The 14613-nt window shown below is 29.0% G+C and overlaps 1 protein-coding gene and 1 pseudogene across 1 annotated transcript; one reads left to right on the plus strand and one right to left on the minus strand.

Moving 5' to 3' along the window:
* Positions 1 to 1167: 1167 nt before the first annotated feature.
* Positions 1168 to 4300, minus strand: LOC107462770 (prefoldin subunit 3). The gene is made up of 6 exons (XM_016081424.3): positions 4095 to 4300; positions 3823 to 3880; positions 3353 to 3424; positions 2169 to 2288; positions 1976 to 2077; positions 1168 to 1570 (listed from the first exon to the last, which is right to left on the minus strand). Exons 1-6 carry the CDS (start codon positions 4235 to 4237, stop codon positions 1490 to 1492), a joined length of 576 nt encoding a protein of 191 aa, XP_015936910.1. The 5' UTR covers positions 4238 to 4300; the 3' UTR covers positions 1168 to 1489.
* A 3084-nt stretch (positions 4301 to 7384) lies between these two features.
* On the plus strand, positions 7385 to 7594 carry LOC127742580 (uncharacterized; annotated as a pseudogene).
* The last annotated feature ends 7019 nt before the right edge of the window (positions 7595 to 14613 follow it).

The following is a 14613-nucleotide window of genomic DNA, read 5'->3' on the forward strand; positions in this document are numbered from 1 at the left end:
AAGGAAACAACTTTAAATCTTCATAATCAATCTTAAATAATATACTCTCTATCATTCAAATTAATTATACTTTTTATTTAAGTATGCATAATTTTAATATACAATCTGTTCAGTAATTAGAGGGGCAAGCATTTTATACTTTAAATGAATGGAAAACAGGTGAAAAATAAAAATGGAAAACTGTGTACATTAGAAAGGTGTTTTGTGCTATGGTATTGACTTATGAGTTATGACACATAGCGTCGTTTATGGGTCCCCCATGTGCAAAGTCTATGCCGATGAAATTAATTAGTCCACTGAACATATAATATTCAACCACGTCATGCAATATGCACAACAAACCAATCCTGTTTGGGCACATGAACAACAATGCCACTTTACCTAACATACTACTCATATCATTCCACTGTTGAGACTAAGATCCTGGATTACATTACATTGTTTTCTCTCATTTCGTTTCTTTCCAGAAACCGTATTATTATACGAGTTGACCAGATCAATAATCATATCCTTCACTAAGTGATATACGTATATTAATAGAAACTTAATGGATAATGCTAAAGAGACAAAAAAAAAAAACAAAAACTAAAATTTATTTTATTTAATATTTATTAATTACTGCAGTAATTAATGAATACTAAATAAATCAAATTCTGGCTGATTTTGGTTAAACTTTTTTGCTTACCAAACATTTCTGAATCTAATATACTATTGGCGCTAATAGATACATTTAACCTAATCACTTAGTACCTCAAAAGCCATGCCAATACAAGTATTTGATTAGACGATGTTATAAAAATTTCAGTGTATAGCAATTAAATTCATGCTATAAAAAAAAATAGAGACAACCTAGTGTATAAACATTCCACATTAACACAGGATCTGAAAAAAAAAAAGACCGCATCTAAATTAATGGCATACTATATTATATTTTATATGTCAGAAACCGTACAAGATCTACGACTCTTAGGAGGAAGGATAAGGTGCAACATCTTTGGATAGCTATTGATTATGACGTGTTGTCCCTTCAAATTGCGTAATTCTACCGACAGATTTCATTAGTTGACTGAACCCTACATTGGGGGGTCATCTTTTGATTGCCCTCACAGTCCATTTTTTGAATTCAAATAACAGCTTTTGGTTAGACAATCAATCAAAATGCCACCATTGTCAAATTCAACAAAGTATAAATAAATTCCAAAATGTCATCCATATGATCACACCAAACAAAGCATGCCCCATTGATCTACTACATAAATAATGGTACTATTTTTACAAATAGAGACCAGTAAATCAATCGGCACTTATCAAAACTGGTTCCTATTCTCGAGTGCCATGATCTAATGTAGTGAAACCAGAATAAGGATGAAAATGTAACAGCAATCCATCTAAAAACTAGAGTGAACAGAGATGAGAATCGTACTCTCAGCTGAAAGGGTACGTACAGCTGCCCAAATGTTGAAACAGGCGGGGAAAAAATTTTTCTTTGCTATTCTGAAGTAGGCGTGGCAATAGCTTGTTGGATTCTCCGTTGATGAACATCCCAATTATACACGCGAGCAATTGTAACCTGATCCAATATAGAACAAAGATGAAGTACAACAAATATTCAATGTTAGGAACTTCATCCAATGTTGGGGTCATGAAAAATTTTGAAAATGTGAGGACTGAATAAACAAAAATGTGTTGTCACTGTATGTCCTCATCTGTTGGGTAAACAAGAGTTTCATAATATATGAAAATGAATGTAAAATGATAATGCAATATTGAAATAAATACACTGATCTATTGATCATCTCTCAATTTTCACTTCCTTTTCTATAGTTCCTATCTTCTCATTTTACATCTTCCAAGTTCCAACCAAGAGCTCCCTAAAGTATTGAAGGCATTGTGATGCATGCCATATTCACATTTGACAATCAAGCATGATGAACTTACAGACACATGCAGAGCACCTGAAAAATAGCAATCTAACCTGAGTTACTGTAACTTGGTCCCTCAAGAACTCCAGATCAGTAATCAGAACTTCTAAACTAGCTCTAGCATTTTCCAGGTTTTTCTGTAACAGAGCAGTAGCCTGCAGCAGATTATATCGGCAGTTATGTACCCAGAAAACCTAAAAAGAATGAAGAAATGAAAATAACAACAAAAAAATAACAAGGAAGGACCTCTTCCAATGAATATTCCAACATAACATTTGCTCCCAGCCACAAACAGACCGAGTCAGTTTCCTCTATGCGAGCTCGCGAATATATTCCTTCTGACACTTCAAAATCAGCAAGAAGTGCCTGCAATTGAGTAGAGTAAAACATAAACCAACTAATATGTGGTACAGTGTTTACCGAAGAAATTAAATTAGACTTATTATTATTTTTAACATTTTTCAGTAACCAAGTATCACAACCAGAGGCAGTTTTTTAATCCAAAGAGATTTCCAATTGAAAAATCGGGAATCAAACATAAATTGGAATACAAGGCAGTGGACTTGGCACCAACATAAATACTAATGCATGAGCAGTGTATGACCGTATTCGTATGTAGTCACAGCATCAATTTTCTACAAGAGGATGACAGCAAGATAAAAAGAAAAGAGATAAGGGGGAATGTGTACACAAATCACAATAGTTGATTCTCAGTCAATCGAGGTTGAGATAATGAATAAAACTATTGGGGGTTGGCGATAGACAAATACCAATGAAGTCTTTTTTCCCCCTCCCCTTCTTTCCCCACATGGTACAAACAGGAACACATAAAATATTATATTTAAACCAGTGAAAAATCTAAGGAAAATATAAATTGATGGCCTAAACAAGAAACTGAAACAAGTAATAGAATTACAAGTAAATAATAATATGTACAGATCACAAATCTAAATTCTCTCAAAGCCCAACCTAGTTGGAAAACAGAAGAAAGGCCTTGGTGGTAGTTGAACATAAATCTCAACGATTGGTAAATGGAAATTGACACAGTACTAGAATATAACAGTAACAAATCTAGAATATCTCAAATAAAATATATCATATCTTAGTCAGACCACTACGTTGAGCAGAGGCTACAGTTGTTAATCAGGTGTTGCCTTCAGAGTTCAGACAAGCAATAAAGTTCCTTAGTTCCATGCTCTCACCCTTTTATATACCTTCTCTAATAACAAGGGGGATAAGGAGCCGGGAAATCTTTTGTATCGACACTATACAATTAACAAATTTCATGTGTCTAGAATAGCAAACTGGACAACTATCTAACACATTTTCTTCACATATAAATACCAAAGTATACTTTTACCTAAACAACATTTACCATCATATTCTATAATATTTGGCAATTTTTATGCAAAAGCAAACACAAAACGAACCTCACCAGTACCCTTCTTAGCATGCAATGTGCCAACAACATCTAAGCACTTCTCAATATCTGGTATCTTTGCCTGTTAACGCAACGAATAAATAACATCAGTAACTGAATATGAAGAGAAAAAGGCAGTGCACACACAGAGAGACACAGCATTAGATTTACTTAGAATTGATATTACCAGTTGATAACGAATCAATTGGAAATTATTGCTTTTATTATTTTAACTAATTATAATCTCGTCCAGATGTATAAAGTTGCTTTCAAATGTCCAATTCATGCTTGCTTGCTTCCATAGCAGTTATTGTTAACCCCTTAAATCATCACTACTAATTATTGCTTCAAACAAAATTCAAATTTAAATACTTTTCATTCCTATTGAAATTTTCAACAACAAATATAGCAAGAAAAACTAAAAAAAAAAGGTACATGCTACGCCAATGTGCAAAGTGCAGATAAATGAAGCAATGAAACCTGAAGATCCCTCTGCTGAGCAAGAAGCTTCATTTCAACTAACTTGTATTGCTGAAGCCTGCAAGAAAAAAAGTGCTGAGGTGATTTCCAAAGGCTTGTGAAAATAAAAACCGAAACTCCGCCCAATGCATAACAGAAACTCAGAAACAGTGCATATAAGTGTGTGAGTTAAGCTTACATTGGATTCAGGTAAGCGTTGAAAGTGTGTGAGTTAGGTTTAGGAAAAGAGTGATTAGGGTTTGAAGCTAAAGAGATGAACGATGGAGATTGACCTTTCTTGAAGGAAAGCGAGGGCAGAGTTGACATCAAGACCAGATTGATTGAGATAAGTTTGAACATCTTCAACGAACTGAGCACCCGGAATCCCTCTCCGCTCCGTAACCGCCGTTCCCGACGCTGATGATGAAGACGCCATTCTTCGTTCTTCCCTTCAACCAACCTCAGATGTCTACTCTCAAAATGTCAGCTCTCTGCTCCTTTCCATTGATTCTCCTCTTTTTGTTTTGGGCCGTTCTCTCCTCTTATGGGCCTAGGCCCATTTCTATTAATGGGCCGATTTTCAACTGTTACACAGTCAGGTTATATGTATATCCGTGACAAAAAAAAAAAGATATATGCATATGAGTATGAAGCCTGTGAAAATGTCCGCGTTATTAAAGCCCATGGACAAATTAAGAGGAAAAAAATGTCCATGTTATAAAAACGATACAGTGTTAATTTGTATAAACCATATTAGTTTCAGTTTTCACTATTGGGCTTTAAATTTTTTTCTTTTTGAGTTGACATTCAAATTAAACTCTCAGTTTTTACCTATTGATCAAAGTAATCTATTAATATTTAAACTGATTATAAAAAAAATTGGGTCTTCTAGTATTAAATAATAAATCAAATTAGTCTCTTGTCTAATTAACATTGTTAACCGAAAGCTTATATAAACATTAACCATCATGTGACATGTTAATCACACAAGTTGATATCATAATTATATAAAAAAAAAACAAATCGAACGACCAATTTAATCGAAAAATCGGCAATTAAATCTTAAACCAATCCGATTCGATTTTGAGGCTGTTTAAGTCTGTGAACTAATTAAAATTTGGCAAAACTAATCAAATTCGGTAAACCGATTGGGTCACACTCTGGAGTTTGAGAACTTCACAGCTCTACAATACTCCAGCGTGCATCCCAAGTCCATAAGTCCATCATATTCTGGCGCAGAAAATACCAAAATTTCAAAAAGGAATATCCAAACCTAGATCCTATAGAATATAACACAATTTTGACTAAATTTTCAAAGTGGATCTCAAAATTTGTGTTGCGTATTAATTTGATTTTTGAGATTTCAATTGCACTAATTTAAACTTCTAGATTGAACTCTGAACTACACATAAATTTCTGACCCAATTTCAAGCGTGAGTCAATAATCAAAAAACTGATGTGGCATAACCAGTATCACGTGACACAATATAACGACTACTGACGTGGCTATTGATGTGAAATTTCCTAATCTGATCCCTAATCTTTGGTCCCAAATTATAAATCCTAAATATTATTCTTCTTCATGTGCTTCATTTACTTCTTCTTCTTCGTTCTCTTTTTGCTGTTGTCTCCAGAAATAATCGTCACAGTAATAGGAAGCGGAAGCCACGTCGCAAAGAGCTCAAAGCAGTCATCATCGACGGCAAATTGGAAGAGGGGGTGGCTGGAAAAGCTTATGCAGAGAATAAAAAAGGTGAAATTAAAATGAACTAAACATGAAAGTTTGGCAAATTAAAAACAGATTTTATAAATCTGAGATTCATGATCCAAGTTTTTGGTTTAAGGTTCTTGGTTATGGTTATTTTTGTATTAATGATTATATTAAAGAGCTGAGAAGATAATAGTGAATTCAGTGGCATCATTTTCATGTACTATCCGTCACAATGAATGGGAAAAAATCTTTAGCAATATTTCATGTGTTATCAGTTCTCATATTCCTTTATTCTGCTATGGTTACATATTCTATAGTGAAGTAAATACATTCAATATATTTATAAAGAAAAATATAGAGAAATAATTTTTTTATAAGCCAATATAAGCCAATTCTATTATAATTTAAATTTTATAAATAAATAAAAATTAAAATTTAAAATTTAAAATAAAAAAATGTTACATTTATCCTAATTACATTTATAATACACACTAAAAACAATCCATAAAAAACTTAATTTCTTTCCATTCATTTGGAAACAGTCAAATCTCTTCCTCCATAAATCCACAGTCTCCACGCATTTTCGACGCCACCGCCCACCGATCACCGTCACGTCTTTTGTCGAGCTGCGTGATCTCGTTCACGCGTCCGGTCGAAGCCGTCGCCCACCGTCTCGACGCATCTACACCGCTGCGGCCCTCATCCGTTGCGACGTAGCCATCGCTGGTCTCCATTCGCAACGCACGATCAACTACTCTGATTTATGACAACTCCTCAATTCACGATGCTAGAGCCTCTGTGGCTTCCTCCTCGTAACGTGCCATATTTTTAGTTATTAATCTGAATTTGGTTAAATTTTAATTTAGTCTATAATATTTTAAATATTTTATTTCAATCTCAAAATATTTTAAACGAATTTAATATTATCTAACCGTTAAATTTGATAAAAATACTTAACATATTAAAATATTAATAACATTTAATTTTAGTATTTAAGTAAATTAAAATTGACCAACTAAAATAAAAAATAAAAAATAAATGTTACAAAAATATTATTAAAATAAAAATAAAATATTTAAAATATTAAAATATCATATTAAAATTTAATCCAAACATTTAAAATGGAAATAATACTTTATCCATTATTTATTCGTCCCAAAGTAAAGAAGCATTTTAAGTAAGGTAAGGAATTAAGATGTTTTAATATTTTTAATCATGAATTTTAATCATAAATATGAAAATATATACATAATAATTAAGATTAATACCTAAAAATATCGAAAGATCTTAGTTCTTTGGCGTATCTGAAAATGCATCCTATATCATATATGTATTCATCAAACTTCGAAGAAGAGGAGAATTACTATACCTAGCTAGGCATATATCAATATATATTTTCTCTAATTTGTTGATTCTGTTGGAGACAATGAAATGCCAAAGGAAAGAGATGGGGACCAATCTTAAGGAAATTATTTCTATCAATGACCTTTTTTTCACCGACCTACATGTCTGAGTCATGCACATGAAAACTTGAAATTGATGAAGGACCACCAAATTAAACCAGAAATAAGACGAATTTAATTCTAAGATATATCTTTATTAACTTGTGTACGTGCCTTATGTAAGGGAGCATCGGCATGGCCATCATCATCACCATCACTATCATTATCATCATCATCATCATTATTTTCATCTTCTTTTTCGTCTTCCCCTTCTACACTATCATCATAAAAAGCCATCATAATCGATTTCACGTTCTTAAATTTTAAAATTTTCTAAATTTCGCAAACGTAAACTTAGTCTCACCTGGGCTAGATTCACAAAACAAAAACAATTTTTATAACTAAACACAAAGAACACAAAACACAGAACACGACCTTACTTGAATAGGATCTATTCTATAGGCTCGTACATCTGTATCCTTGAGTTCTAAGAAGACAGGAACCAAAGTCTGGCGGATGAACTATGCCCGTGAGGTCAGAGTGTGATTAATTGTTCAAAAGCGCATGCCATCTGAACGGTGGAGGATCGTTCGCGCTACAACCTTGTGGTCGAGATGGTCTCACAGTGTTCTGACAGACTCAAATCTTTTTTCCCTAGCCATTTAATTAGTTATTTTCTCTAAATACTTATTTCCTGGTTCATCAAAATATGGAACACCCAATGAGTTGATTTTTTCTTTCAATTTCAGAGAGAAATGGGACCGGAGTAAATTGAATTTTTACACAATAATAAAAATATAACTTTATTTTTTAATGTTTATAGAAATTATATATGTATCCCTCTTATAAAAATATTTATTAATTACAAAATTATCCTACTTTAGTTAACATATTAACTCTTATTGAGTTAAATTAACTCAAACTAAAACTAAGCATCCAATTAAAACATGTCACGTTACGAGGAGTAATTTATATGTTGAAATAGAAAGGATTAGGTAGAACTCACCTAAAAAGCATATATAAGTGATTAATTGATTTTCTTATTTTTGTGGGATTAGCTAAAATTTGAACAACTTGCTCTAGATATCTGATTTTTGTTTTTACCGTTTAAATTGTTAATACAAGGTCTGTGGTTTAAAAAATTGGCCGCACAGTAACTATTTTATTTTATGGTATTTTTACCTTCTTAATTTTTATTTTATAAATAAATTTTTATGTTTAAATTGTTTGACTTGGTATATGTATGTTTTATGTAATAACTTATGATTCTCTTATACCTTATTTTAATTATAGTAAAACTATTTTACTAATTTTTGGTGATTTGTAGTTTTTATTTCTCACGTTAAAAATAGTTTATAAATTAAAATATTAGTATATTATTGGTGCTACCATTTATATGAGTGGATATTGATATTTTTCTAATTTTTATTACAAATAGAGAATGGTGTGTTTTCTTTCTATCAATTTTTGTATTTTTATTAATAATTTTATTACATCAATTTTTTTAATTTGATAAGAAAGAGTATAAAGTAATTTTATTTCAATACTATTTTGTATTTCTTTATATGAGAATTATTTTTTATAATTTATATATTCTCATATCTATTCTTATATACTATCATAAGTTTTTTATATCTATACCTATCTATTATCATAAGTTATTAAATTTAGTTGCATTGAATGTGAACAATTTGATTTAATTTTGTCGATTGAATCGCATCGAAGTAGCAATAATTCTAAAATATTATAGTAAAAAATCAAATTTAATATTTTCAAATAATAAATATTATTTATACACCATCTTTAACTATTAAACTGTATGTAATTGATTTTATATTATATAAAATAAGATAATTTACACATTTAAAATAATTGGAATTCAAATTTACACAAATACAATATTCTCAAACAGTTTATATTTCGGTCCTAACTTTAATTTATGTAAATCATTTGAGGATATTATATTTGTATAAATTTAAACTCTAATTATTTTAAATAAATAAATTATCCTATAAAATATATATATTTAGATATATAAAAGCATTATTTGATAGAAACAAAATATCATGTAAGGGTTAATACAATATGAAAAATATTATAAGTTCATTAGAATTTATTATTTTGATCATTATTTAATTATTAACTTAATTTTTTAGTTTAATTTTTTTAATAATCTAATAATATAGTTTATTTCATATTTTAAAATATTAACTATTAATTAATATTTTTTATTAACAACGGTGTTTAAAATTTAAAGAAAAATAAACTAAAAAGACAACAATTATTAAAAATGAGATGCTGATAGAATTGGCATGAAGACGATGAAAAAAAGATACAAGAAAATAAATTAAAGAATACGTGATAGTCAAAAAGTAAATTATAACCATAAATAACCATTTTATTTGTACAAAAATTTGTTTCTCGAAGTTAATGTTATATTCTTCAGTTGATTAGTCTGTCGCACTTCTCCTTAATTGTTAAAATAAGAATTCGAAAAGAATCTATACAAATCAATATCATCGTGAAGAACAAGTTTTATTGTAATAATTTTATCTGCACAAGTTTTATTGATCCAGGTTTACAGTAAGGTCACACCCATTAAAATTTTTTAAAGCTCTGTCGAAATAACGAACCAATCAAAGTAAAAGCTAAGTTTACACTTAAACCAGTTAAAAATTTTCTATTATTCATGTCTTTAATAATTCTTTCACAAGTTGTTTTTTTATTATGTAAAAATGAACCGTCTGTGTTTAATTTAATAAAAAGATATTTTGGAATAGAGTATTCCTCTCAATATAATTGCCAAACTACCTTTTTAACTCAACTCACTTCAACTTGAACATACTAAAAATTCTTTACTAAATAAATAACACAGGAACAACCTTTTCCTCTTCAATAATATTATCAATATAAAAAATAAGTTTATTTTGTTGATACCATAAAAAATTCATTATAATAACAAAAAAAAAGACCAAGATTATCCCGATAAAAAAATTTGATAAATAAATTTTCTAATAACTAAATCAAAAAAAAGTTAAAAAAAATATTCAAAATCAAACTATTACTATTATCAATGCTCAGCTATGTGCTTTTTGCCGTCTTGTAGTTACAGAATACATGAAACAAAAATTAAAAGAATACATTATAATTAGTATAACTGTCTTTTTTTTACTATATATTTTTTGGTGTATCTGTATTAGTCAAAAGAATCTGATGTGTTACAAACTAGCAAAAAAAACTGTAACCATTACGGAGCCTCCAACTTTTACATTTTTAAAATGAAAAAATATTTGAGTCATCTGTATGTACTGAAAAAATAACACAAACTGACTCATCAAAAAATACCACTCGATACCAAAAATCAAGCTAAATTACCGATAAAAGATAATAAATTCTGAAGCATTTTATTTGTACTCGGATATATCATTGTTGGACAGAGTAAGTCACATATAAACTACAGTAAGGTATGCGTTCTTCTCTAGGTTTATAGGATTAGACTGGTAACTTATTTCTTCTTAATTAGTTTTTTTAATTTGGGTGACTTTTCTTCTTAATTATTTATACATATTTTTAATTTTAGTTTTATTTGTTGAGATTTCGTGCAGTGATTGATCGTGTGGGATTTCGTTCTTATCTGTATATGAACCAATTCTACTTTGTTAGGTGCAATTGAGTGATTGGCAGCCACCGTGCAACTTTGCAATGTACATATAATTGACCTGCGTTCCTACCTATACAGTGATGACAATGGGGTGAGACAACTTAATTAAAAATAAATAATTCTTTAAAATATAGTAATAACTAATTTTATATTTATTAAATTTAAATAATTTTTTACTATATGAAAAGAGGAGATAATTAACTTTATTGTTTAAGTTTAGTACAAAATTAAATTTAAATTCAATTAGATATATAAATATGTTATAAATTTATTGTAAAAAATTATGTTATAACTAGCTAACTTGATATACTAATAATATTTTATAAATATCTCAGATTATAATTATTTAATTGATTTGGTTCAAAATTTATTTTAAAGATAAATCAATTACCTATAAATTTGTATTTAATAGGTATTTTTATTTAAATTTTAAATATAAAAAATTTTATAGGACATGCAAAGTGATAATTCGAATTGAATATTTCACCTAAATACAAATTAAATTCTCTTAACATAATTTATACATACTTAATACTTAAGAGTTATTTGAATTTTTTTTATTATTCTATTTTTTTTTATATAAAAATATTAAGTGACGTAACTTCTATTTTCTTCTATCTTTACATATTATCATTCATATAATTTTTTTATTTATTATAAAAAAAAAACTCTTATATTTTCTCACATTCTCACTACCCTTAATTCTAATCTGATAAGCATTTTACTAAAGCTTCACGTAATGCTTCACTTGTGTATGGACAAGAAACATAGACATACCTAAGTATAATTAAAATAATAATTCAAAATTTATAAATAAAATTCAACTAAATAAAGTACATTAAGCAAAGTCAACCGATATATTAACAATAATAAATTGAATAGATATACCTTAATATCTGACCCTATATAATGTCCAAAAATTATCAATAAAGTGAGCTATGATAGCCATGTAACTCCTCTTTTAGTTAGAAATCCACATGTCTATTGTGATTGCAATTCTACTTTTATTCTGATTGAACACCTCCATTTTGATTAGAGGATGACTGCATGAGAAAAAAAAAAAGGAAAGAAATACATTGATGTTTGGGTGAAAGAGACTCTAGGGTGTCTCCTTCAATTTAGACTTTGATATTAGTGCTGTATTTATTTTTATATTTTAATATATATAAAAATCAAATTAAATTATATAAATATATATACATATAACAATATTATTATTATATAAAAAATACACACACATTTAAATATATATTAAAAGGGTAAATAAATTAATTAAGTGAGCCTGCCACTTTGACACGGTTAGTTAGAGCAAGTAGTTATGAATAAGTTAGTTAATAAGCAATAATAAAAACGGTTAGAGTTAATATTTTACTATAACACTTTCACTATCAGAATGTCACGCTTCCGTCTGCACCATTCTAATAATAAGAAGTATTACGACTACTTCATATACTTAATAATAAAATATTAGCCTTTGACTTAAAACCGTATCGCTGATTTCTTTGAAAAGCCGAAAACACTATTTTATCTTGAAAACAAATAAACATATATATATACAAGACTTTTTATATAAGTAGCTTATAAATATACATACATGTATTTCATTACAAGACAAGATTCCTATCCCTCTTACAATAATATAATGTTAATGGCGAGGAAAAAATAAACATCTAAACTAATACATCATATAAGCAAAACGCAATAAAACTCTTCGTAAGCTTCTTCTTCCCTTTCCTGAAAAGATAAAGCTGTAAGGGGTGAGAATCTAACCACACAGTCTCACCACGGATTTTTCAGAATTGTCATAAGAAGATATTTAATAAGAAAACTGTTTTCAAACTCAGTGATTATCGTTATCTTATGAATCTTTTGAAAACTGATGGTTTAATCACCCAAAAATTCAAAACTCTTTTTCAAAGAAATCAGTTAATTATCTAGGAATCCAAAACCTTTCTTTTCGTATAAGAAAAATCTTTAAGAGTTTCCTAAACTGTATGAATGACCAAATTGTTCCAAACATATGCTGAACCAGCTTAATATTTCATACTTTACTAAATCTTAAATCAGGAACCAATCACGGCTCTGGCCTAAGCAATTCAATCAACACTATCATTAATTCAGTATCAAAACTCAATCTCAAAAGTGCCACACCAGAACAAACACAAGCAAAAGAAATAAGAAAAACACAAGTATAGATATCAATTACAGCAAGTAGCTCAGATAGCGATTGATAACAGTTAGGCAAACCAAAACAAATTCAAACCCAATCAAAGCATGCAAATGCATATGATGCATGTATGCCCTATGACTAATGAGCTCATTTGTTGGTTATATAGTCAAACCCGACATGTCCGGTAGCTAATTCGAACACTGTCTCTCTGGTGCGCATTAATATCATTAGAGGGAATATGTGCCTTGTCACCATTAGATGGATTATGTGCTCTGCCACCATTAGAGGGATTATATGTCCTGTCACCATTAGAGGAAATAGGTGCCCTGTCACCTTTACAACCAGAGAAAAAACACAGACATACTTGTCATCAATCAACCACAATCATGCCTCGTTCATATTTATTCAATTTCATAATCACATAAATATATTTTTTCACGTCAATATCTATTTACAACAATTCTATAATATAAAATAGATTTTTTAAAAAAATTCCTACCTCAATGTTGTATTAATAACACTACGTGGACAATGCCAGCAACATTAATAAGAATAACAACAGCATCAGTAGTTCTAGACAAGAATGGCGATAGCAAATAGATACAATAATGATTTGCAGCTAGGAAAAATCAAGAAAATAAAATAGATTATCATCAAAACAGCAGCAAACAAGATAATTACACAGAACATAATTCAATTCTATCAGAAGAAGGTAGAATAAAACAACAATGACAGTTTAGACAGTAAAAATTTTCGGTGATTCTAACGATATAGTAGAGGCTTTGACATCTGTAAACATAAAAAATAGAGACAAAACAAATAACAACAGTAAGCAGGGACAAAAATAAAGTGCATTAGAATTAGAGTAGCAACATCAGTGATAACTATTACTTATACCCGACTCATACTCCCCCCAAAAAATTCGATCCAAATTCTTTTTAAACTTAGTCAATCATTGAAAAAACTCATTCTATTTAAAAAAGGGTGGAACGGAACAGGATAGAGAGGGAGGGCAGGCTATTCGAATTGACCTCCCTAGCCTAATTCAATCACAAAATATATAATAAGTTCCATTCCTGGTGTGCATGTATAATTTCTATATCTTCTATGTTCCGCATCCATCTATAAATTTTCTGGGTGTAGTTTTGCAACGCTACATGCTCACAAAATTTCCCTAGTTATTCAAAACTAATTGTGTAAAGATTAAAAAATATATACAAGTCTAACATTATTTTGTAATGCGTTTATTAAAATTTATGAAGAATTGTGGCAGCTATAAAAATTAATGAAAATTCACAGACAATTATTTTTATGTAAAGTTGATAATTAAAAATTATTAAATAATAATTTAATTAAATATATTAAATTATTTAATTATTTTCAACTAATAACTTCACATAAACATAAATATATATAAATTTTTTCATCAAAATTTCTCAAAGTGAAACATCTACATTGAGTGAAAGATTGTAAGTTGTAACATAACCTATGCAAAGTTGTAACTTAAGGATTTAGTGGCTATTTACGTGAAGGTACATACAAATAAAAGTGATGGTTAATATATGAACAAGTATTATATTAAACAATTTAATTAAATTATATAATAACTAGTATTTTTATTTATAATTATATTACAAAAATATAAATTTTTTAAAATTGTATCGATTTTATTTTGATATTATAAATTACGGCACAAAAAATTTATAAAATTAAACTATTTTTACAAAAAGATTGTAAGGGGACAAAATTAAAATCCTCATCGACTAAGAAGATTAGGATCTTCGTAGATAAAAATCAAATAATAAAATTTTTATCTTTTTAGTTATTA

Source organism: Arachis duranensis, chromosome 1 (genome assembly GCF_000817695.3).
Source record: "Arachis duranensis cultivar V14167 chromosome 1, aradu.V14167.gnm2.J7QH, whole genome shotgun sequence".
Lineage (NCBI taxonomy): Eukaryota > Viridiplantae > Streptophyta > Magnoliopsida > Fabales > Fabaceae > Arachis > Arachis duranensis.

Bases quoted from the DNA above. Each gene is read 5' to 3' on its own strand.
- LOC107462770 (XM_016081424.3), bottom strand. From the start codon at position 4,237: ATGGCGTCTTCATCATCAGCGTCGGGAACGGCGGTTACGGAGCGGAGA. The intron at 3,881-4,094 runs GTCAATCTCCAT...TTTTTCTTGCAG, and splicing joins CTCGCTTTCCTTCAAGAAAG to GCTTCAGCAATACAAGTTAG. The intron at 2,289-3,352 runs GTTCGTTTTGTG...ACTCAATTGCAG, and splicing joins CTAAGAAGGGTACTGGTGAG to GCACTTCTTGCTGATTTTGA.